This window comes from Talpa europaea (genome assembly GCF_964194135.1).
Source record: "Talpa europaea genome assembly, chromosome: 7".
In the NCBI taxonomy this organism is placed as follows: Eukaryota; Metazoa; Chordata; class Mammalia; order Eulipotyphla; family Talpidae; genus Talpa; species Talpa europaea.
The window spans coordinates 42388219-42413978 of NC_140074.1; the positions used below are offsets into that span (position 1 = coordinate 42388219).

The following is a 25760-nucleotide window of genomic DNA, read 5'->3' on the forward strand; positions in this document are numbered from 1 at the left end:
CTAGGAAATAGGCATGGAAAGAGGAGGGTGTCACACATATGAAAATGTACTTTCTTGTGAGCTTACAGTATCTATCAAAAGCTGCCTGCTGGAAAAGATGGTGAAATTGGCATTTTGATATGAAGTAGGTGCAATTTGCCTGAGCTACATCAAGGTTCCTTTCATCTTTATCAGTAGGTAGAACATAAAGCCAAACTCCAGTGTCTGAAGAATTGGACCTGAGCACAGGCCATTATGGAGAAAATTGAGAGGTTTAGGTGTCTAGCAGCTGAAATGCCCCTGAAGTATCTCATTATGGTCAGAAAGGGAGCCAATAATTCTCAAAAAAGTGGCCAAGGTGCTATCAATTATGAAGGCTGACCCCTTCCTTCATTCTGGTGCTGAGGCCCTGGGCCCCATTATGAGGCCTGCCTTTCATCAAATTAACAGATGGCCGGTGTGGGCAGGCATATCTGGCAAGGATTCCAAGTGGACCTAAAAATTTCTTCAGATGGGCTCATGCCTACAGGAAGAGCTGATGCTGAAATTAGGAGTGTGTAGGATCAATGGCACAGTCCGTAGTTGGACAGGAATTACTTAGAACACAGGAAATCTAATTCTTACTGAGAGATGATGACATTTAGACTAGGGTTGTTGCTTTTCACCAAAAATGCATGAAATATACTTCATTGCTGGAGTGACTGATGCTGTCTTTTCTCAAGCCAGCTGATGGTTACATTTTACATGTTAGCCATGAAAACCCTTTTAGTTCAAGTTTAACAACTAGATCTATAATTTTGTTCTCCCATCCTGCATTTTCATCCTTCTTCTGGTTTGTACCTCTTACACTTCTTTCCTTTTAGGGAATTTCTCCTCTTAAATCAGGAGCTTTTGGCTAAAGTCATAAGGTCAAATCAAATTATTACCTATAAAGCTCATATTCCTGAGCTAAAGTAGAAAAATGCTTTCTGTTTAAAATGAAAAATTTTAGACATATGCAAAAGTAGTAATAACAAACATAAAAGCCCCCTGTATCCACCCAGCTCCAACATTTATCAACTCATGGGCAATCTTGAAAAAGGAAACTGTCTTTTTCTATTGGGTTGTTGGAGTTAGGAGAATAGTGCTGCCAACAAAGGTATCTGTGAGTAGAAGGCCTGAATTCAAAATAAACTCAAACAGAAAGTGGAATGAGGCAGAGACCCATTTGAGCTCCTTAATCTAGCTGAGCCTAAAGCCAGTGCGGCCCCTAACTTTCTGCTTAAACCAGATTAAGGTGGATTTGCAAAATATGTCATTTAGAATGAAAACCTTAAACAAACATTAAATAAATATATATTTTTAATTTTCTGGGGGTTTTGAGGCATTTAGGAAATAGATATCCATGGAAAATATTTAAGAGGAATAATGAAGGGATATGTTAGATATATTGAAATGAGATAATCATCATTTTAGCTTTACTTGACCCAACGAAGAATTCCTTTTTTTAAATTGGAAAACAGAAAAGGGGAATTTATTGAAATATGCTACTAAGAGAAGCAGTGGGCAAGATGTGAGAAGTCATTTGCCCAAAGAATAATTTCAAATCCATTGAAATAACAGCTATCTACTAAAAATTTTTAACTAACATATCATTAGGAGCATTAAGAGATATAAAATGGATAAATGTTTCACTTTTAAAAAGCCTCATCAACAAAATAATCAAGGCCCCAAGTCCAGAATCTCTGATTCTGAATTGTCTTCAAAGCAATGGGTGAATGGATATCATCCCTCTTATACCAGCACTCTAGTATGCTACTCTCAGGAATGTCATGAATGAGTTTCCTGCCTATTCCTTCACCATCCACTTCAACAGACCAATCCTTACATTTTTGTTTTGCCAGTTCTTGTATTAGATCTTCATACACTTGTGAAAAGAGGTCCTCTTCAGATTTTGTTCCATCTAGGTAAACTGAGAAGGGGAGAAGAGAGCAGTTACAAATGCAAACAGGCTTATTAATACAGGTGCTTACTCTGGCACCTGACATTGCTTGAAATGCAGATAGTTTTAACCAAAGAGCTCAGGACCATAAATTAAAAAGAAATTAATAGCAAAAAAAAAAGAAATTAATAGCTATTAAGGAGAGAAATAGATTACAGTCAGGGATAATAGGTAAATATTCTGAGTTTTATATAGAGAATGCACGCTATGTGATATAAAAATTATTTTTTAAAAAAGAAAAAGAAACAGCATAAGGATCACTTGTGAAGTTTTTTTTTTTAAAAGATTTTATTTTCATTTATACAAGAACCAGGGTACAGTCCAGATGTGCGGGAGGGTGAGAGGATTCACCAGAGACAGAGCGGGGAACAGAACAGGCAGACTGATGAAATACACTGATGAGGGGAGCAGTAGGAGAGACAGGAGAGGTCTGCTCGCCATGTGGGTTGCTCCAAGGCCGGCAGGGATAGAACTGGCACTGCAGAGGCTGTGGACAGCTTCAGAGTGCTGCGCTCAACCGCCAGCACCACCGGGAAGGCCCCTAACCTGTGAAGTTTCTTAAACCATGCAGGGGTATGGGTCCTGCCTTATCTGTACTGAATCAGAATCTTCCAAACCCAGAGTTTTGGAGAAAAAGTAGAAGTTATCTAGGTTAAAAGAAAGAAAGGAACTTGTAGTTAGAAAACTGGCAGAGAGAATTCCACCAGTTAAGAAGATGCAGAGTTTCGGAAGGCTATGAGGTAGAGAGGCAGAAATAGTACAGAGATTTTAGAGCACGATTGTGCATTCGTCCTTACAAGTCTTGATGTCTGGTTGTGGAGACTTTATCCCTAGGGCTGGAGACTCTTTGAAGGCATTTCAGCAAGGCAGGGGCAGTAAGAGGCTGGACCTATAACTATGGTCCAAGCTATAAGTGGTGTGGACAGACCTCAGCAGCAGCTCGAGGGGTAAAGAGGTGGGTGGAATGGAATTAAAGAAAGGATCATAATGGCTGCCATAGCCTGGGGAGGCCCTACAGGCTTTTGGCATGGCTCTAACAGCCACTCTAGAAGCCATAAAACTTCTTACAAACGGGAACTTCCTCTATTATGAAAGTATATGTCAGGTTTTTTTTTTTAAAGATGTATTTATTTATGCATCCAAGAACAGGATACAGGCCAGAGGTGTGAGGGGTGAGAGGACTCACCAGAGACAGAGTGGGGAACAGAGCAGGCAGATTGACTGAAATACACTGCTGAGGGGAGTAGCGGGCAAGTCAAGAAAGGTCTGGTGCGCCATGCAGGTAGCTCCCTCCAGCCTCCTGTGTCTTCACTGTTAAGCTCTGCATCCCAGTAAAATGTTCTTAGGCCAGGCCTATATTTACCCCCAAATCACTGCTTTCTATCTCTCAGGCATCCCAATCTTATTATGTGTAAAACAGACTGACACTCCTACCTTACGAATGTGCAATTCCTTTATTTTTCTGTTTTCAAAAAGCAAAACAAAACAAAACAAAAAATCTGTCAGTTTCCAAGGTATTATTCTCAACACCTCAATTTCCCTCACCCTCCATATCTGTTCTATTCCCCAGTTCTGTTGAGGGTGTATGTCCACTGTCACACCTCCACAGTCAGAGAGATCTTACTAAAACAAGAATTTGATATCTACGATTTCCTTGTTTAAAACCTCTCTGTAGAGAGCTTCCATATTCTTTTAGAATATGTAGGCCTTGCCCTTGCTGTATCTCCAGCACTGCCTCTTGCCCTTGGTTTCTCTACCACAGACATAGGAACCTCTCAGATGCTGCTCATTCCTTCCTGCCCTCTAGCTGTTCAATGTGCCATACCTACTGTCTGGGGTCATCTTCTATCCCCATAACCAATCTCTTTTTATACCCCTTTATCCAGTTAAACCTGTCAGAGTGTAGATTAAATGTGGCTCGCTCACTTTCTCTGAGTACTGGGACCTGGGCAGTCCCCCTGGCTAGAAAGTACATGGTTGTGCAGTCAGTGTGTTTACTGTCTGTTCACAGACAACAGAAAGCTGGTTCCATACAGTTAGGGACTGGGTCTGCCTCATGTCCCTTGGTATCACTAGTGTAGTACCTTGTACATGAAAGGCATTCAATAGGTGTTGAATGGATGACCCTCTAGAAGTTGACAAGCTTTGACAAGAGCCAAAGAGACAAAGAGAAACCAGGAGAGCCAGTTGTAGGAAAATGTTCAAGCTTAGAGTTCTTTTATAATCTAATACGTGAAAAAAATGCCTCCAAAGGTCCTTTGAGGCAGTGATCCAAAAAAAGCCTTTTACGGAGAAAGAGAAGGCACTCACTGATATCCCAGGTGATGTCCTCTATTTCCCGTCTGTGCTTTAGATACATGGGCCACACATGGCCATCAAAGTAGCCTGGGGTGTCTGGAGGCTCATAGACTCTTGTACTGTCCAAAAATGTAGGAAGCTCTATGTTAATAGAAGCACACATTGATAAGGTAAAATAATAATGGTCAGGGTAATGGGAAAGTCACACAGTCTGAATCTAAACAGGATTAAGACCACCTATTTTGGATTCAAGACCAGTTACAAAGACAATAAAATGATTTTAGTTCTCTAAATCAAAATTAACTTTGTGGTTTACTGAATATCATTCATAATTAAGTTTTTCCCTTCTAATACTTTACTAAAGAATTAAGAAATATAAACTCAGCTAATTAAACAAATATAATCAACATGTGATTGCTTCATTTGAGGATTCAGGAGAAGTGAGTCAAATAATTTGCATAAGTGCCTTTTCTTAGATAATTTGTGTTACTCCACGTGGATGACCATTTATGTTAGAAAAAAGTTTGTTGTTTGTGTAAAAGAATTGAGGCTTCCCTTGTTAGAAAAATGACATGTACACTCAATTATATAAACACAATAATGCTGTTTTCCTTGTTTTTCCTAAATTTTGTCATTTGAATTATAATCCAAAATGGTGATTTCAAAACTTACCTCCTCCTCCTCTTACATTCTTCATAAGGAATGGTCAGAAAATAGCTTCTATTCCATATAGTGTTAAGGGGCCTAAAATAACAGCACATTTAGCTCATAGGGTATTTTCTCCATTTATTGAGTCATTATTCAAGTGAGGATGCTTACTTATAATTAAAGAGAAGGAAACCTTCGATGATTAAAATGGAAGTTTCCTCACTGCTTCCTCTGTCTGTTGATACCAGAGAGTGTCTTGGGCTGTCCATCCAGCAGGAAATGGCTGACATCATTTTTTCCATGTTAAGTGCTTCAAGCACTAAAGACAAACACACAGAAGCATGAAGTCAGTGCAACTAAAAGTCTTATGATGCAGCTTTTTATGAGTATATCCAGGGTTTTATAAATGTATAATAGTATTTCATTTACCTTTCAAAATATCTAATAACAAACATTTTAGCTAAATTTAAATCCTAGCATTGACAAATCAGTATGCATGAAACATCTGTATTATGAAAAATTAAAAAAAAAATACAAAAGTAGGGCCTCCCCTGGTGGTGCAGCAGTTGAGCGCTGGGCTGTGAGGCTGCCCGCAGCCTCTGCAGCGCCAGTTCATTCCCCGGCCGCCAGCAAAGGTTCCACAAAAAAACAAAACAAACAAACAAACAAACAAACAAACAAAAAACCCAGAGTAGAAAGTATTTTGTACAAGCATTTAGTGATGATCTTGTTGATTAATAAAAGTTGAGAAAACCATTAAATGTAGTTTATTGACATGATATTCTCTACAGGAGAATAAATGTTGTCTGATGATAGCCTGACCAAAGTGAGGAGAATTCATCTAAAAAACATTCACTAATTTTTTTGAGTAGTGAAAAGAAAAAAACAGCAGCCTAGTACCTTGGTGACTGGAAAAGAAAGCTCCAAAATTAAATGCTAAGAGTTTGTTCCAGGTGAGATGGAAGTTGGGATGGGAAGAGGAGTATAGTTGGTATGCCCCAGCCATACCATATTGTAAAATAATAGCAAACTCACCTTGCTCCAACTTTGGAGGAAAAATCTTTCTCATTCCAGTGTTTTCAGTTTCAATTACAAAATTACGGTAAATATTTCATTTATTTAAGTAGCTGAACAAAAATCAGAAACTTTTACAAAAGTAGGTTGAAAGTACAAAAGTATATTTAAACACATTTTTGAGACTGTTTTCATAAATAGTGAAAGAGAAAATGATTATTAGCATATGTTTTAATAAATGATGTTTATTATTAGCATATGTTTTATTAGCATATGTTTTAATAAATAGTGAAAGAGAAAATGATTATTAGCATATGTTTTAAAGCTCATCTACTTACCATCATACTGCAGAAATCCATTTTTATCTTTCTCTATCTCAGACTCTGGCTGGAAAAATAATAGGTATCCATTAAAACTGCAATGCAGAAATAATAAAATTACAGAATGAAGAAATGATTATAAATACTTTGGCTGATAAGGATAAAATCAATGGTGCGCAGACCTCTCCTGCAGCGCCTGCTGCTCCCCTCAGCAGTGTATTTCGTCAGTCTGCCTGTTCTGCTCCCCGCTCTGGCTCTGGTGAATTCTCTCACCATCCCGCGCTTCTGACTGTACCCAGTGCTTGTATAAATAAATAAATCTTTTTTTTTAAACAAAAAAAAGGATAAAATCAAAGATCCTCATCCATTAGTGGTGCCATCTAGTGGATAAGTAATACTATTGCATTGAGTCTACCTTCACTACAGACATTATCACTTAGTAAATGCTTTTATATATTGATAGTAACTTAAGTTTACTACTAGAACTTTTTTGTTTAAAATAAATTATCTAAGTTTTATAGGTACCTTAAAGAAATCATCTTGAGATATGATGCTGCAATTAGGTAAATGTTTCTGCAAATTTTTAGCCAGTGTTGTCTTTCCACCATTTGTCACACTGAACCAAGGGGGAGAAAAAAACAAAAGAAGGAAAATACATTAGAAAATCATCAGACACTTTAAAATTACCTTAGAAAACTAATATTTAAAAGTATGTGATAAGAAAAATTACTGTCAATAAAAAAAAATGAAAAATTATTGACATATATGAAGTATTTTCTTCCTGGGCCTCCCTGGTAGTGTAAGGGGTTAAGTGTCAGCACTATGAAGCTATCCACAGCCTCTGCAGCATGAGTTCGATCCCCAGTCAGCCAGGGAGCAACCTACATGGTGCAGCAGACCTCTCCTGTCTTGCCCACTGCTCCCCTCAGCAGTGTATTTCAGTCAATCTGCCTGTTCTGTTCCCCACTCTGTCTCTGGTGAATCATCTCAGCCCCCACCTGCCTCTGGCCTGTACCCAGTTCTTGTATGCATAAATAAATAAATCTTTAAAAAATATAATGCATTTTCTGTTGGCAAAATCAAACAAACAAATCTAAGTAACATAAGAAGCTGGGAAGGATTAGAGAAAAGTTGGGTAAGTGAGCTGGGTAATACTAAGACTTAAAAATACAGATGTTGTACTGGAAACAAAAGAATTTTTTGTCTATGGTGAAATATTCACATGGTTCATATGTAACAGAATATGAGTAGCACATTTTATAATAGTACAAGTATATAAAACTAAGTATGTCATAGTGATTTTTTTTTGTTTTAATGCAGAGTGGAGAAAAAGGCAGGAGTGGCTTATTACATGTCCATCTATCATGAATTCACAATTTAACTTTATAACTATGACTTCCTTTTCTCTTTGTCTCGCTCTTCTTTGGGGCTAAATGGGAGGTCCATTGTCGCTTATCCAGTTACTTGTCCCTCCTGGCTGGACTGTGACATGGAGAACAATGGGGACTCTAACTCCACTATGTATTTACTTTTCCAGCATCTAGCACCATCTAGCACATGGGAAGCACTTCTCTAGTGAGCTTTTTTTCAGTTTTTGAACCCAGGGCTGATACACTTACAAATGATCAGTGAACAAATTCAGGGTCTTGGGATTTGAATGGAAAATATATTTCTTTATTTTCACTCATTCCAAAAGAAATTTGGCATATCCTTTAATATTAAATATAAGTAATAATAGTATAGGAGTAACAATAGCAGCTATGACTTTGTCACCAATGGAAATCACAGATATCTTTGTATTAGGTTATAGTCGGGGAGATAACTTGAAGCATCAATGACAATCTCTATTATTCTGATTTATGGCAATTTTTTGACCCAATACTGGACCATGTTATTTAATAACAAGAAGTGTTATATATTATCTCACCCTTTATTTTAAAAAATATTTTATAACTATATTTCAATATAACAGGATTCCTTTGCATTGGTGTATTTTATTTTGTCCATTTTAAATCATTACCCTGAAAAGTCAAGAAATCACGATACTACCAATGTCCATACCACAAAAAATTCCTGACTGCACATTACAAGAACCTTAATCCCAGATGTGCTTACTCCCAGATGAGATGTATTATTTATCATCAGAAGAGGGAAAGGGAACTAGTGTTTATTCCTCAAAATACCTTATGTCTATAAAGTAGAAGGAATGTAATTTACAAGATTTTTCATTTAACCTGAGAATATACAGCTAGATAGGATATGAGCAACCCCTTCGAAAACAAGGAAAATGGCTGGGTGTTACCCTATGCATTGAAAAAAATGTTATGAAATTTTCCCGTGCTAATACAGGAGTGTGTTCTCTCCTAGGATCAAGCGAAAGAAAATGTGTGACTGACTACTTGGACCAATTTCCTTACTTATTCAGAACACCCAAATATATGCACAAGTCCTAGTTCATGTACTTTTTTACATGCCAATTGCCAATAGGGGTCATAATATTTGGAACGTGACAGTGGGATGGAGAGAAGTTAAAAACTGCATTTATGCAAATAGGTGGAGAATAATGCCACACAAGTAGCTATAATAGTCCAATTTTCCAATTTAGGAAACAAAGGATTGAAAAGTCATATACCGGGCCTCCCCGGTGGCGCAGTGGTTGAGCGCTGGGTTGGTTGCGAAACTGACCGCGGCCTCTGCGGCGCCGGTTTGATCCCCGGCTGCTCCCCGGCCACAGGAGGAGGGTCCCACATGGCACGCAGACCTCTCCTGCCGCCCGCTGCTCCCCTCAGCAGTGTACTTCGGTCCTTCTGCCTGCTCTGTTCCCTGCTCTGGCTCTGGTGAATTCTCTCACCCTCCCACGCGTCTGACTGTACCCAGTGCATGTATAAACAAACAAACAAACAAATCAATCAATAAAAAAATGCCTCTATTAAAAAAAAAAAAGAAAAGTCATATACCCATAAAACTTGTCCAAGTTAACAACTAGCAAATAATGGAAATGAGATACAAAGTCTAATTCCCAGCACCCATGGAGCTTACATTTCTTAGCATCATGAATGCTGTAAGAATCTGATGATGGTTATAAAATCTTTCCCCTAAAATATGAACATGCATTAAATTTTCAGGAGGTTCATGATGCTCCTTGAATCCTTTAGGAACCCCTACTATTCCTTGCAGTCTCAACTGGAACAATACTTCATACAACACAAATATGTGTGGTATGTACATAAGAAATCTACAACACAGTGGAGGAAGGAATAAAGGCAGTGGTAGAGGTCATGGCAGCTGACTCTGGCAAGAGCTTCACTGATTCGGCAGCAGCAATTGCACTAAAATGAAATCCTGACACTTGCTGAGAAAGAGACAGTGCTGAAGAGGCTTTCTAGGAAGTTATGGGTAGTTTCTAATGCATTGGCAAGAAAGCCTGAGACAGGCTTCTAGACAGAGGATATCATCCTGGAATACAAGAAGAGGGTACTTTTATTCACACATGGAGAATGAAAGTTGGGTTGGATCCTATAGTGAACATGATAGTTGCTTCCCCAGATTCCATTCCTTCTTCTGATTTCTGTTTAGGACTGACCCCACTCTCAACTCTGTGCAAGGCCCCATGACCTAAACTAATTAAGAAAATCCCCTAGCTTTTGCCACAGTGACTGTAGGTATGTGAAGGGAGACCCATGACCTAGGGGAAGAGAAACACTTTTTTTTCCCCCTCTAATGGCAGATGAGCTAAGAAGTCCCAGGAGCTGCTGGTAGCCCCTTGTCATTAAAAAAAAAAAAAAAAAAAAAAAAAATGGAGCCAACTCCACAGTGAGTCCACATGAAGACACAGAGAAGAGTCTAAGAGAAAACTGAGTCTTTGGTAACACCACTGAGGTCTACATCAAGTCTTTCCTTCAACCTATCTACTCCTGAAGCTAATAATTTCTTTTACTGTTTATGGATGGTATTCAACATACCAGGAAATTCCAATGTCATTCTAGATAACTGGAAACCATGGAATATTGTTCAGCAATGAAACAATAATTTAAAAACTTTTGTACAAAGTTTAACCCGATGGAGGTATATGGAAAGGTTACAGGAAGCGGGGAAACTGGAATTAAGGAGTGAGGCCCTGAATTAGGACAGTGGCGGTGAGTGTGGATAGGAGGGAACACACAAGAGAAGCAATTCTGCGCCACACTAAATTTTGGTTCTGATTAGATGGAAGCAAGACAGAGCAGAGTTCTGTCATTTAATACTTTAACAATATAATAATAAAATGATCTCCCCCAAATCACAAACCTTTCACTAAATATTAAATTGTTAATTAATTGCACCACACCTAATGTGAGTATACTCAGAAAAGAAATGAATATAATACAAATAATGTCCTCTTGAGTTGTTGATGTCTTTTTTGCATGCCCCCTGGTACTTTAGGTAGAATGGCAATAAAATTTAGGACACTTCTGAGAAGGGGATGGGCACACTACTAATAATTATGCCAGAGCAATAGGGACGAGCTCTGGATATAAGGTCACCCTAAGTATAGGGGAAAAGGAGTGAGATGAGGTGGTTCCATATTCAAAATGTCTAAAACTGGGCATGTCAGGAAAGAAATGATAGATTTTCTCCTCCTTCCTGCTGAAGTAGCAGCCATATGGAGAATTATAAATCACCCCAAGTTGGGGAAGTGTCTGATTACGCCTTGCCTGTAGTGTCAGCTCCAGAAGTAAATGGTACAGCAGGCCAACTCTTTACTGACTCGTTTCTCTCTTTAGAGGAAACGCTCGAATCTCCCTGTTGGCATTTATGTAGCCAACATTCCACTGTTCTCCAAGACTCAGGATTCCTCACTGCTGCTCTTCCCACCATGTCCATAAGAAAATACCCTTTAGACATGTGAATATCTTAACCAGGTGTTTGTAGCAAAATTACTCACCCACTGATTCCAATGACAAATGTTTTCATTATAAACTTTGAAAACCACGTCTTCCTAAAATTAAAAAAAAATGAATGCATATCATTTAGATGATTAAAGAGAGAAAAGAAAGTTCTAATTCAGAGGGCCAGGTGAGGGGGAAAGATGACCACGATCTCCAATTTACCCCACAGATTATCCACACTGTATACTGGCTTCTCCCTGCCACTCTCTACCAGTGAGTGTGAATGGCTGGTGTATGCTGACAGCCTGCAAGTCCAGTGAACTGCCAGGGCCTGCATGGCCAAGCCTATATCCTAGCAGGTTGTTTTTTAAGAGTGAGAAAAAGTTGCTTGGCCTCAGAGCGCACTACAAAGACTCATACTCTCCTGAGTTAGGTCACGTTCACCTTCATGATTCAATCACCTGGAGATGCCCCAGTACCCCCACAGCAGGGAACCCATGAAGCAAGCCCCTCTTTCTCTCTTTCTGAAAAGGGGGGAAATTCACTGCTGGCCTATTTCCTCACCCAGAAGCCTAGGTCTTGTTTGTTTCCACAAACAAGCCAGATAGTAAATATTTGAGGCTTTGTGAGCCAAGAGACAAAATCAAGGCTATTATGTAGGTACTCCTAAAATGAGAAATTTCCATAATTTTTTATGAGCCAAAACATAATAGTAATTGAATACTTTTTTTTTTGTGGTAATGCCTGTATTAATGAGAAGAATGGAATTCCTTATTTTTTTCTCCCTTGGAATGACATTTTTTTAAAATTGAGATAACACTGGTTTACAGCACTATATGATTTAGAGGTACAGGCTCACACCCTTCCCATGTGTGTTACCACAACAAGCCATGCCACCCTGAAATTCCTTTTTTCAGTTGAGATTAACATTTCCCTTATTGGGCTGAATTCAAAATTCATGTTTTAGATCATGAAATGGACTGCAGATGTTCCCTGAAGGTTTCAGCCACTGGCCATTATTTGTTGACCCAGTGGTCTAGGGGAAGAAGACAGTTTTGCAATGGCTCCGAGGCTCACCTGTGGATATCCCAATGGACCATTTCATTTTAAGTGAATGGTGGCTCAGGAGCAGAGAACCTTAAAATGGTCATTCCAAAAGGTTATCCCTGACTGTTCCAGTTAGGTGATTTAGGGACCTAAGCTGTACTTCAGAATGGCCCCTGAGCTGGAAACTTCCAGCAGCCTTGCCATTTCTGTCCTTGACCTTTGTTCAGACTTCCCCAAGAGGGAGTTGGTGGGGCGATCAGAATATTCCAAATTGAGTTCAATTGCTTAAGGTTTAGTGTCACTTTCATTAATAAGCCTACACAAGACAATTCAATAGTGGCAAGGAGAAGCTGTGTACAGCGTGGATGTCTTCTATAGAATGTGGATAATCCAGTGATAAAAATCAAGTAACAAGTTGGGCATCTGACTTCATCTAGATTTGCACTGTTGAACATATACCTCCATCCAAATTGCCAATTGTTTATTGGGGAATGACTGCATATAACATGTGCCATAAAATAATTTTTTCTGCTTTTGAGTTTATTTTATCCTACACTTACTTTTAATGTCAGTACAGGGCTGCCAACTATCCCTTTATGGAATAGGAAAGGTTGCCCTTTATCCTGAGATGTTAACTTTTTTACTGTTCTGGTGATGTTCTTATTCCTATGAAATTAATTTGGCAGTATATAGTGGACAAATGTCCTCAGTTGACCAAAAAAACCCAAAACCTAAAAAATGTCATTCCTTGCCCCACTTTGCTTATTTTTGGATAGTTTGTCAGAGCATAAAACTCTCAATCCTGGAGAAGTATAGTTTTGGAGCTCACTTGGTCTGCCCCTTCAGTTTGCACAATCTAAACTGGCACAGACAGTGGAGTAACTTGCCCATGGTCACACAGCTGGTAGATGAATAGCAAGATAATTTCTATTTTTTTCAAGCTGCTAAAATGTACTTCATCACCAAGAGTAAATAAAGGATGTTGCACATAAGCTGGCTAACTGAGTCTCATGTATAACTGATGTCTTTTTTATTGATGTGTTACTGATGGTATATGTCTCTTCACACACACACATACACAATTGTTGTGCACACTGAATGGCAAGGAGTACTATGTTTCTTGCCACATCTGTGCATATATCTGAGGATGCTGTATAATATAGCATATAGACAATTGAGTGTGGTTGTGGCACTGGAAGTAGGCTTGAGGAGGTTACCTGGGTGGAAACTCTAGAAATTCAGAAACCAGGCATGAGAGTCAAGAACCATCTTATATAATCTCTTGAGCAAGTCAAATGCAAGTTTACTACAACCGGAGCTCTCAATTCTACATTAGATGGAAGTCACAGCCTGCCCAAGACAGTGTTTGAGTAAATGCTGGGCACAGTCCATTAGCAATGAGCAGGCGACAATGTTGTGGGAGAGGTGGGAAAGCAAACAAAAGCTAGACATGATACAGGGCCACATTATTGGGGTGAGGACTGGACATAGCAATCTTGGAAGTCATTTAATTCAATAACTCTTTTGGAGGCACAGGGAAGTCTCCAGTGAACTCCACATTCAGGCCTCGTATTTTTCACCTCTATACCACGTTCCAATATTTCATTGCCTGTTGTCCTGTTTAAAAACTATAATTAAAAATTTAAAATTTTGCAGGCCTCCCCTGTTGGCGCAGCGGTTGAGCGCTTGGCTGCAAAGCTGCCCCAAGCCTCTGCAGCGCCAGTTTGATCCCTGGCCGCTGGCGAGGGTCCCTCATGGTGCGCAGACCTCTCCTGCTGTGCCCTCTGCTCCCCTCAGCAGTGTATTTCGTCAGTCTGCCTGTTCTGTTCCCCGCTCTGGCTCTGGTGAATTCTCTCACTCTCCCACACTTCTGATTGTACCCAGTGCTTGTATAAATAATTAAATCTTTAAAAAAAATTAAAATTTTGCAACCCTGGGTTGCCAGGCTTCAAAGGCACACAAGCAACAGACTTCATGAAATAAATACAAACTTCATCAACTACAAACTATAAATTATTGGATGTCTCTGGAGAGACAACCATTTGGACTTTCCAGCATTGTCAAACCAGGGTATCCCTTACTAATATGTACTCCAACCTCATGGGATATTTATAGACTTTAGTCTTTCAATAAATGCAAAGTTTTTCTCAACAGCAGAATATTAGCACAGGAGAAGAACAGACTAAGACAGCCAAGTGCAAACCCCAAATGAGTAAGTTTGATGTATTTTTTTTACCCTAACTAACATGTTGTATAGTGCTTTTTTCATCATTAGGTTTATTTTTTTAAATTTAATTTCTAAACATGGTTCATTATGTATTCTAAACTGCAAAATGGTCAGGGCTGCCATGGGCAGAATCAGCAGATTATAAAGAAGACAGTAACTCTCTAATAAATGATCTGAGAGATACCATGCTACCAAAACATTTTTTTAAAGATTTATTTATTTATCCATATTTATTTATGCAACTGGGGTACAGGCCAGAGGTGCAGGAGGTGAGAGGATTCACTGGAGACAGACTGGGGAACAGAACAGACAGACTGACTGAAATACACTGCTTAGGACAGCAGCAGGTGAGACAGGAAAGGTCTGCTACGCCATGTGGGTAGCTCCCTGGCTGGCTGAGGATCGAACTAGTGCTGCAGAGGCTGCGGACAGCTTCACAGCACTGTGCTCAACCTGCTGCGCCACCAGGGAGGCTCAAAACGTGTTTCTGTTTTTGTATTTTTTTAAATACATCTCAAGAGCAGCTTGGTATTTGTAAGTATCTACCCAAATAGATATTTTGATTGTTACCTTCCATGCTTTAGGGAAATCTCTTTCTACTACTGATTAGACTTTGCTCCTTCTTGGTAAACACTTTCATGAATAAACAAACCATGCCCCTTTCCCTTGGAATCAATCCTTTCACTAACCCTAGTAAAAATTCTGAAGTTTCATTTTATGTAGATTCTCGTGTAATGTTTTATTTTCAATTCTCTCTTCTTTCCCTAAACATAACAACAGTGACTGTGCTCTTTCCACCTTATGCATGCAGCATTTCTTGTGTGTCAGCACTTGTCTCCCACTGAAGAATCAATCTATCAGGTAAGGGATAGACAAACCTCTCTGGTGGTGCGAAGTGAGAGTGGTCCCAGACAATACATAAACAAATAAACATGGTTGTGTTCTAATCAAACTTTATGGACACTGAAATTTGAATTTCATATAATTTTTACGTGCCACAATTTTTTTTTTTTTGAGTTTTCAGCCATTTAAAAATGTAGAAACATTTCTCAATAAGCAGGGCTTACGAAAACGGGGAAAGGCGGGTCGTGGCTTGTCAATTCCAGTGCTAGGGAATAAAAGTCTTCCTCCTCCCTTGGGACCAAGAGCTGACCTTGTCCCTGGTGCTTTCTCCAACAATCTGTACGTTTTCATTTTAAAGATTATGGGGAGTAAAAGCACCACGCCCTCCTGAGTACGTGTCCCCCTTTCCAGGCCAGCTTTCAGCCCGTTTTCAGGGTAATGTTCCCAGCAGGGTTTACCAGACTCAACCGGGATCCGACTCCAGCGCGGCAACATCAGGGAAACACCTCAGAGCGAGGCAAGCGCGGCGGGTCCAGGGCGCTACTCACCTGGCACTAGTCCCAGGTGAAGGCCCAGAGCACTCCTGTCACCAGCCGCACCCCCGAAGCAGGCTTCCCTGAGGCCCACAGTCCCTGGCCCCGCGCTCCCCCGCGTCGCCACTAACGCAGGTGGCTTGGCTACAAGGGTTTCGGTGCCAGCCAGGCCGGGCCCGGTCCGCCCCGGTCCCCGCTGGCCGGGGCGGGGCTCCGGCGAGCGTAGCCTCACGCGCGCGCCCCTGCACCGTCCGGCCCCTTCCCAGCGCGGCGCGAGACCGGGGCGCCCTGCTCGGCCCCGACGGGTTCCGCCGCCGCGCGCGCCGCCGTGCGCGCCACCCGCGCTCCCCCCGCGCCCCCCCGGCGGCGGAGCGGCTCTCAGGGCAGCCAATTAGCGCGCGGCCAGGCGGCCACTTCCTCGTCCTCGGTGTCGCGCTCGCGGGACCGTCCGGGCGGCCGCGGGGCGGGGCGGAGCGCCGAGCAGAGCCGGGCTCCTGCGTGCGCTCGTCCCCAAGCCGAGGGTGGGCGCAGGGCGTTGGAGGCGCACCGCTGTCATCCAGACAAAAAGAAACTTTGGGGCGCCGGGAGTGCCGGCTGGTGGGAAGATCCGCAGGCTTTTTGTGCGTGGTCTTTAGGATCAGCCGCTCCAGGAAGCAAGATGTCGAAGCCGCCACCTAAACCGGTCAAACCAGGTAAGAGAGGTCCTCGCGGAGTCCCCTCGCCTCCCCGGTGCCCCGCGCCGCCCCTGCCAGTTGGCAACAGCGGACCAGGACGTACCCAGACCCGAGCCTCGCTTTCTAGAGCTGACCACTAGGCTGGGAGTCGCTGGCTTTGTTGCGTTGGCTGCAGAAGAGGGATCGTTTTGAAATAGCAAGAGGATTTCGAGGATTTCAGCATTTTTTTTTTAATGTTTTTATTTTTTAAGAGGAGCCACTCTCGGTTTTTGCAACCTTGTCATTCGCTGCAACTTTCCAGCTAGTGTCATGGCTCCATCCCATTGACGCTTTCCTGGAAAATAGGGGAGCCCCTTAAAAAAAAAGATTCTCTCTTGAAATTAGCTTCCTAGCCACTTCCTCTTTTTTCTCAGCGTGTGACTTGGTCTAGTTAGAGTCTTGACCGGCCAGAGCGAACGGGAAGTGCGCTGCTTGCAGGGTGGGGTGGGCGAGCGAAGCCTCCTTGGGACTTTTGAAAGTAACAGCAGCTTTTCAAATTGACTCCGGGATCTTGGGAGGAACGTCTGTAAAACTACTCCAGCTCTCGGCGAGAAGACTATCTAGGCTGAAGCAGAGTAATCTCGGCTAGAGTACGATTGGGAAGTGTCACTTTATCAGGCGATTCAAGTCCTTTCCTTTGCTCCCTTAGTAATTTGGCCTGCTAAACTGGAGAGGGGGTGAAATCGCTAAGTTCCTCAAAGCACTTTTCTTGGCGGATAGTCCTTACTCATTTTTGACTCTAAGAATATTTTCTGTGGGACTGGGAAACAAGAGATTTTAAAAGGGATACTTTATTTTAATTCAGAATTGTAACTCTTCCCCGCCTTCATTTGGATAGGTAGGTACAGGGATCGTAGGCATTGGAAGATAAATGACTGATGTACTCTTAGTTGTTGTTTTTTTAAAGTGCAGACTGAAGTTTATCTTTTTATGTCAAATTTTGAAATAACCTTTCTTAGAAGGAATGGAGTTCCACTCTCTTTTTTTTCCAGTTTTTGATCAAGCCGGACAACTTGGGTAATGATTGAGTTTTCTTTCTTAGCTATCATAAAATGGCAGTTTCAAGTTCTTCTATTTGAAAAATATGTACATACCACGTGTGGGATAGTCAAGCACTGAGGAATTAAATCTTGGTGTGAAAAGTTGCTGACTCTTTGCCTCTGCTGTGAGCAAAGGTGGGGGGTGCCTAGCATTGGACTCCTTTGGATGTAGAATTTGATGAGGAGTTTTCATTTTAAGTGCGTGTGTAAAAGGTGGCAGATTTCTAACCTCAAATAAATCAGAACCTCAGTGTCCAACAAAACTGAGTTGTTCTTTGATTACTGAAGATTTCAGGAGATTTTTAATTTTTCTAGGTGTTAAGTTGTATTTGTGCTGCAGCTGGAGGGATATTGACAGTCATGTGTGTAAGTGTTCATTTATATTTACCCCAAGTCATTTATCCATCGGATGATTACAAATTGGGGATACTTTCCCAGGAGCCATTTTATTGTCTGACACCACTGCTTTCTCCTTTGGTTCAGGAAATCAGAAAGTGATTGGTTGAAAATGACTCCTGATTGGAGAGAGCTCTGACTCCACACTTACATATAAATGACATCCAAACTCAAATAAGGTCACCACTGAAATAATTACCAATTACCAATTTCCAATTTACAATGAGAAACATTACTTTCAATCAGATTTGAAGTTTGGTGTGACCTAGCTCTTGATTAAAAACACAACTGGCCTATTATAGTACTGGCCCACATTTACTGTGTGCCAGGGCCTGATCTAATCACTTTTATGTGTATTAACTCATTTTCTTCTCACCAGAAGCCTATGAAGTCAGTACCCCTATTGTTTCAGCTGTGCAGGTGGGGACGCCAAGACAAGGTTCTGAAAGGTTGAGTGGCTTGCTGGGGTCAGCAGCTGTCTGGGGTGGACTGGGCAGTTCTAGAACACAGGTAGTCTGGCTTCAGAGCCTCGACTCTTAAGTAGTAGTGCTCCCTTGACATGGGTGGGTATGTATTTCAGATCTGGCGGGTAGGAAGTAGAAAGGAAAGTGCCTCTGATCCTCAGTTACATTTTCTTGTCATAAATGTACATAAAGGTCTCCCTGGTTGGCAGCAGCAAGGACAGTGGTGTTGTGCTTTGCTTTCTTGTCTTGCAGGCAAGTTGCATGGGTGAACTACCTGAAGCAAGCCTGGAATTGGCGCCAAGAGAGTGGGATGGGGGAGAGTGTGTTTAATTTTTAATGCCTTGATTGTTTATACCCTGCTTTTCCCATATTAAAAACATTAAGATGTTTAAGATAAAAAAATTAAGAATTTTTTAAAAAGATAAAGCAGGATGGTGAAGAGGGAGGGAGAATGATGAAAGGAAAAGTTAGCTTACAGACATGATGTCATAAAGTCCTGCAAAGTCTGTGAAGGAGGGTTGTAGAATTTGCTCTCGGCTTCAAGCAGAGAGATAAAAGATCAGTTTCAAGATTCTTAGTACTCATAAAATTAAAATGCTCTAAGAAGTAGCTATTTTATGTCATCCTTTTTTTCCTACATCACCATCCCTTTTGTCTCCCTGAGGAGCTGTTTTATTTTTTATTTTTTAAAAATATTTATTTTATTTTATTTTATGCATACAAAAACTGGGGTGTAGGTCCTCCCTGGTGGAGTAGGCAGTTGAAATCCTTGCTCTGAAGCTGTCTGCAGCCTCTGCAGTGCCGGTTCGATCCAGGCCGGCCAGCGAGAATCCCATATGGCGCGGCAGACCTCTCCTGTCTCACCCACTGCTCCCCTCAGCAGTGTATTTCATCAGTCTGCCTGTTCTGTTCCACACTCTGTCTCTGGTGAATCTTCTCACCCTCCCGCGCATCTGACCTGTACCCTGGTTCTTGTATAAATAAATAAATAAATCTTTAAAAAAAAAGAACTGGGGTGTAGGCCAGAGTGGGGGAGGTGTGAAGATTCACCAGAGACAGAGTGGGAAGCAGAACAGGCAGATTGAGTGAAATATACTGCTGAGTGAGACAGGAGAGGCCTGCTGTGCCATGTGGGTTAATCCCTGTCCAGGGATCAAACTTGTGCTGTAATAGCTGCTGGTAGCTTCATAGTACTGAGACTTAACCCCTTGTGCCTTCAGAGAGGCCCCAAAGGAGCTATTTTAATGGCACTGACATCTGAGACCTCTCCTATGGTTCTCTTAAAGTATTAGAGTGTACTGGACATCTCTACAAGTAACACTGGTGGAACTTCATAGTGGTTTTCCTTATAACTTCTTTCAGAAAAAGATCTGGGCAAATCAAATCAGCATGACTCAGTTCTATGGAAGGGAACTAGGTGAGGTAGGAAAAAGGACTTACTGGAAGATTTTAGTAGCAAGGGACTTTAAGCTATAATATGAATTGATGTATCTATAGGGATGATTGATGTATACCTAATAAGGGAACCATTTTGGAAAGAATGTCCTTTCAAATTCCTGCCAAATGTTGGTGAGAAAGGCTCCCACTTCATTTCCTTTTGCACCTTCCTGAGGTTATACCAGGGCCACCTACTTTGTGTTTTTGACCACAAACAAATTCATTTGCTAACATTTCTCAATAGAGCCAACGTGTATTTAGGCCCTGTGTTAGTAGTGTTTTGGGGTTTGAAGGAATCCTTGAGGGTCTCATCCTTGAGGGTCTTGAGTCTAATGGGGAAGATTTATGTAGCTGCAGATAATATCTCAGCTTGTCCCTCATCTACAATTGGATAACCAGTCTTATCCATTTTAAAAAATCCATAATTAAGGAGGAAAGTAATTTATTTTTTATTTTAGAAAATACAGCCAAATTAAAAAAATATATAAATAAAAATATAAAAATCATTCTTTCTTAATATAGTGATAATCACTGTTCTCTCAGGTTTTTTGCTGTGGTTTTTGTTCCATCTGCAGATCCATTTTGTTCAAAAAAGAAAATATAAGCAATTATCCTCAGTATGGTATCGCTTCCATTTCAGTTTTAAGTGCCTTGTTGTTGGTTGACATGTGTTTCCTACAACTTGTATAGTATTATCTGCACTCTGTTTGGAAAAAAAATCTATCGCATTTGACCTTTCTTGCCTATTGATTTTTTTCTTGTAGTGTCACTTTTAGCCAGTAAGGTCTATCGTTGAAACCCTCCCCTCTGTTAGATGTTCCACCATGATAACAGGTAAATCGTGTCTCAATTTTGTGGTCTTCAGCTGTTGTGTAGAGGACTCTGTTTTCCTTCTTGAGGACCAGTGTACTCTCTCAGTTTCACATATACAGAACTTTAGTTCCTTCAGCCACCCTCAGAAACCTTGTACTTCAATTAAGGTGAACTCACCTGACTATCAGAGTATAGAAGACATGTTTTCTCACAAAAGCTTGCTTATTTATTTATTTATTTTAAAGATTTATTTATTTATGCATACAAGAGCTGGGGTACAGGCCAGAGATGCTGGGGGTGAGAGGATTCACCAGAGCCAGAGTGGGGAACAGAACAGGCAGACTGACTGAAATACACTGCTGAGGGGAGCAGCAGGCAAGTCAGGAGAGGTCTGCTGTGTCCTGTGGGTTTCTCCCAGCTGGCTTGATAACCTTCAGCTGTAGATGGAAGTCTGCTGTCTGACCTTGACCAAAAATGGCTTATTGATTTTTGTGGTGAAAGTAAAATGGCATCAATATTTCATGTGTCTTGTGAAAATGATTTCATGGGACTTTAAAGAAGCAAATATCAGTGTTTTGCTTCTTTTGTATTTGCAGTGAAAAACATCATAAAAGTTCAAAAGCTGTCAAACATGTGCTGCTTCTATAACACCTGTGCTAGGAAAAAGGTCTTCATCTAAAATGATCTGAACTTTTGTGTAATTTCTCCCCTCTCAATAAATAAATGAATTACTCAACAGTGTGAGTATGAGGTTGACTTGAGATGTACACATGAATAATCTTCCTTCATAAATTTCATGCTCCATTTATACCTTATAGCAGAATAAAGTCTGAGGAACATCTTCAAAATTTCAGATTGATAACATGATGATAGTAATCGTTAACACTTACTTGGCACTAACTACCAGGCATTGTGCCAAATACTTTATATGCTCTACTCTTTTACTAATTCTAACTTCCCTTTGAGGTAGATCCTAGTATCCCCGTTTTTTTTTATGGATGGGGTCGCACGGAGGTTAAGTAAACTATTTAAGGTCTTAAAAATAGGAAGTGGTTGGTTCGGCCTGGGACTGAAACACAAGCCTTAATTGGAGTCTACGCATATTGGGAAGAGAAACCTGTGAGAATTCTGTTGGGTTAGGTGAGTTTTTGTTCTCCAGCCACCTTTATTAACTTATGCAGCTCTGTGTTGGCATTTGCTTTGTGGAACCCGCTTCTTTCAGTTGTTCTGTGCTGGACCATTAGACTCCTTGAGAGTAGAATAATTTATTTCTTTGTGATTGTACAGGACCTAAACTTTTTATGCAAGACAGTTAGATAAAAGGTCCTGATACATAATAAAGTCTCTGGAAGAAGATGGGGGAGACTGGCTGGCACATCTTTGTAGCTTCCCTATAAAATAGCAAAGGCTAGAGGCAGTGTTCATCAGCACTGCTTCTGGAAATAATAGAGCTCTCTCTCTTGTGTTTTCAACATTTCCATAGCTTGACTTCAGAATTGCTAATGCAGTGAGCTTTTCTGACACACCTCTGTAGGGAGGACTAAGCTTTTATTCTATCTTCTTAGGTTCTGCTTCTGAGTTCTGTAAGTGAAACTGACAGATTAACAGGAGAAAAAAGGCTGCAGATTTATTTATGTATTTGTTTTTGGAAAACAGAAAAGGTGGATAGCAGCAGGCAAGATAGGAGAGGTCTGCTGTGCAAAATACAGATATAAGTGATGTTTTTAATATTTTTATGCAGAAGGCCTATACAAAGAAAGAAGTGAAAACTTGAAGAAGTGATTAGAGTTGAAAGTTTAATACCATTTTAATGAAGGGAAAAGTTACTGGACAAAAAAAGAAGAGTTTTAGGGGCCATAAATTATGTGGGTAAGTATATGGAGAAGCAAGTGGAATATAAGGGTTATTTTATTCAGTGTGTTTATGCAGACTCATCTAGATGCCATCTTTGGCGACAAAGGTTGTTCCCCTCTTTCATATATGGGAGCAAGAATCATCTTCACAAGGGGAATTTATGCCCTACCTTTTGGTAGATATGGAGAGGGTAGAGGAGTTCTTCCTATGTCTGCTTTTTCTTAATTTCCTTTAGCTCAGAATAACTCTGATGCCAGGGTGGAATGTTTGGGTATCATATCCTCATCCCCTTCCCCTCGTACCTCATACCCAAGGAAGAGGAGAGAGAAAAGCAAATTTCAGTGGGTTGCTGTGCTCTGTCAAGATTCTCTATGAATTTATCAATCATCCCTCAATGAGGTAGGGAGAAAGAATTCCCTATTAGACAAATTAAAGGAGTGGGGGTGGGGTGGGAATTACAGATACCAGCATAGAGAGAACTTCTTGGTCCTTTTGAACAATTGCATTATATTCCATTGTCTTTAACCAAACTCAAATTAATGTGCGTCTGAATTGTTTCCACTCTTTTGTTAGAATAAATAGTGTTAGAACGTCCGTGTAGCTTACCTAAGTTAACTAGAGAAAGTACTGGCAGTAAGATGGTTATGTCTGAGGACATGTGCATTATCATTTGTAAAATGCTCTCCTTTGTGCCAATTTACCTTCATACCCAAAACTTGGGAATATGCCTTAAACAGAAAAACTGCAATGCTTGTGGCAGGAGATGTTAATGTTACAGAAGAGGGGAAACTTCAGCAACTCTTAAAAGCTGAGAAGGAATTTGCAAGGTAGACAAGGAGGAAAGTTGTTTGACAGGAGAAATTAAAAAATGCTGTGTCCTGTCCATGTATGATTCACTAGTAGGTGCTGAGCTTATTTCAGAGAAGCCAGGGAAACTTGGTGCACATGCAAGGAACTGTGATCTGGAGAAATTTGTTCCAAATTAAAGAGAGAGCCAATGAAATGTCCGTATGTCAGGCCTCTACATATCTGCATATCTGTTTGTCCGAATGTTAACCAGAGCTGTGGGTGTTTAGTTTGCAGCCATGGGTAAACAAGGATCACTTGAGCCTGTGACTGGTGGGACTTTTGTAGCTATCTCTTTCCTATTCATTCTTGTAAGCATTTTCTCACTTTATTGTTGGGTTCTTGTCAGCATTTTCTCACTTTGAATTTTTGAAAGTTGTGAGGCAAATTCCTTCACTTACTCTTGGGTAGGAGTTGGGGGAGAGTTTTATATTTGTGCTTTTTGATTGGCATGTGATTTTTACATTCTTCAGCGTTTTCCAGGTTTGACAAACTACTTTTTTATATTCTTGGGACCAGAAAACAAACTCAAGATAGGTCTTTTATGCCTATTGTTCCTGTTTCCCAGAAAGGTAGTTTGAATTAAAATTTAAAAAGAGCTGTAAACAGCTGAAGTTATTTCCTGCTAAAGGGACAGCCTCAGATCTCTTATGAGTATCTGAAGTCCTAGTGAGTCCTCTGGGTATTCCTCCAGGCCAAGGACTTTGCTTGGTTCTGAGAATCTCATGGGTTTTATTTCAGGATTCCCTCAAGGAGGGGCATCTTGAACCTTTTCACTTACAAGAGCCAAAGAAATGACTTCTGCCTAGAGAATATTCTGGAGTGACTGTGTCTTTCAGAAATCTTCTGGTCAAATCTATAATCTGGGGGACAGCATCTCCAATTTCTAGCTCTCTGATCATGGGTGAATGTGGCTAGGCTGAGAGAAGCCCCTCCAAGCCTTTTGACATGGTTGGAAAGTATCTTAGATTGGAAGAGATTTACAAGATTCCACAGTCACATTTCCTTGCTTGAAAACCATATTCATGACTGTTTCTAATATGTTGTCTGCCCAGCTTTTTAGGTGTCCTGGCTCCTTTGGGGCTTATTGTTTTGAAGAGTCAGTGCAAGTTTGTCAGTAGTAGCCCTGGGTCTACCTAAACTATTTCGTGGCCAGAAACTGACAGTGAAACATTTCAACAGAAACCAAGCCCTCCAAAGTTAACTTTCTGAATGGTGTGCTGAATCTGAGAGTTTTCAACCTTATTTTTCTGTTGGGTAAAAATCATTCTCCTTTATTGCCCTGTACTCACTTTTATTTTTTTTTTTAAAGATTTATTTATTTATGCATACAAGAACTGGAGTGAAGCCAGAGGTGAGAGAGGGGGGTGAGAGGATTCACCAGAGACAGAGTCGGGAAGAGAACACGCACATCTACTGAAATAGACTGCTGAAGGGAGCAGCTGGAGGGACAGGAGAGATCTGCTGTGCCATATATGGGTCAGCTTCCTGGCTGAGGGGGATCTAACTCCTGCAGTGGCTGGTGATAGCTTGATAGTGTTGTCTTTAACCCCTGCGCCACCAGGGAGGCCCTGTACTCACTTTTAAAAAATCACCCAAGCAGCTGTTAACTGGAACCAGGGCCTACATTAAGCTGAAACATGAAGTCAGAGTAGTTGCTTATGGTGACTACCTACTTCCTGTTTAGGGAGCCTGTCCTGTTCAGGGGCTGATTCTGATCTTGCTTAACACCTTCCCACCCTTGAGCACCTAGGGCCTAGAGGGTACATGGGACTTGACACTGGCTTAGTAAGAATTTTCTCAACTTTAAGCTTTTGCTCATTTGCTGATTCTTGCTTAGTACTGACCAAGAATCTGTTCTGACATTCTCTTTTTAGCCACCTGGATGTTTGTGGCTTGCTCTGCCCTGAACCCTTATCACTTTTTGTTTTTTTCCTCTTAGACGCATGAGTCACATTGTTTGGACCTTTGGCTAATAGCATACATGCCTTTCCCATATGCTACGACCCTAAAATAGGCCCAGGGCTGTGTCCCCTCTTGGATGGATTTCCCACTAGGCCCCCTTCCTTCTTCTCACCTAACTTTGCAATCCTTAATAACATTGTCAATTGTTTGGACCCTGATGGTGGCACCTCAAGGGACCATCACCATATATCTGGGAAGCCTTACGTTATCTTGCTCAGAACTTTCCAGGTTTTGCTCACTGATGTCACCTGGAACTTGGCTTTACTTCCCACAATTCCACAGGGCTCTAGGAACCAATCACTGCTTCATGTCTGATGGACAAATTTGCCTTCTGTGTTGAATCAAGCATTGATTTATCCTAATATCCTTTCTAAAGGTGCTTATATTAAACAATAAACTAAAAAGATTATTGAAAATAATTTCCCTTTCCACTATTTAATGATAGGAATTTAGACATAAAGTCTGGCTAATAGG

The 25760-nt window shown here is 40.8% G+C and overlaps 2 protein-coding genes across 2 annotated transcripts in view; one reads left to right on the top strand and one right to left on the bottom strand.

Annotated features, from left to right (window-relative positions):
* Positions 1 to 1655: 1655 nt before the first annotated feature.
* NMRK1 (nicotinamide riboside kinase 1) lies at positions 1656 to 11193 on the bottom strand (the record flags this gene model as incomplete). Its single annotated transcript, XM_084237784.1, has 7 exons — positions 1656 to 1930; positions 4271 to 4377; positions 4931 to 5002; positions 5078 to 5225; positions 6259 to 6307; positions 6766 to 6856; positions 11165 to 11193. 7 exons carry the CDS (start codon positions 11191 to 11193, stop codon positions 1656 to 1658), a joined length of 771 nt encoding a protein of 256 aa, XP_084093910.1.
* Positions 11194 to 16416: 5223 nt separating this feature from the next.
* The window catches only part of OSTF1 (osteoclast stimulating factor 1), a gene marked incomplete at both ends in the record, with an annotated part of 51237 nt that continues 41893 nt past the window's right edge, over positions 16417 to 25760 (top strand). The window contains one exon of the mRNA XM_084238146.1: positions 16417 to 16450. Coding sequence (XP_084094272.1) covers positions 16417 to 16450 — 34 coding nt within the window. The remainder of the gene's footprint in view (positions 16451 to 25760) is intronic.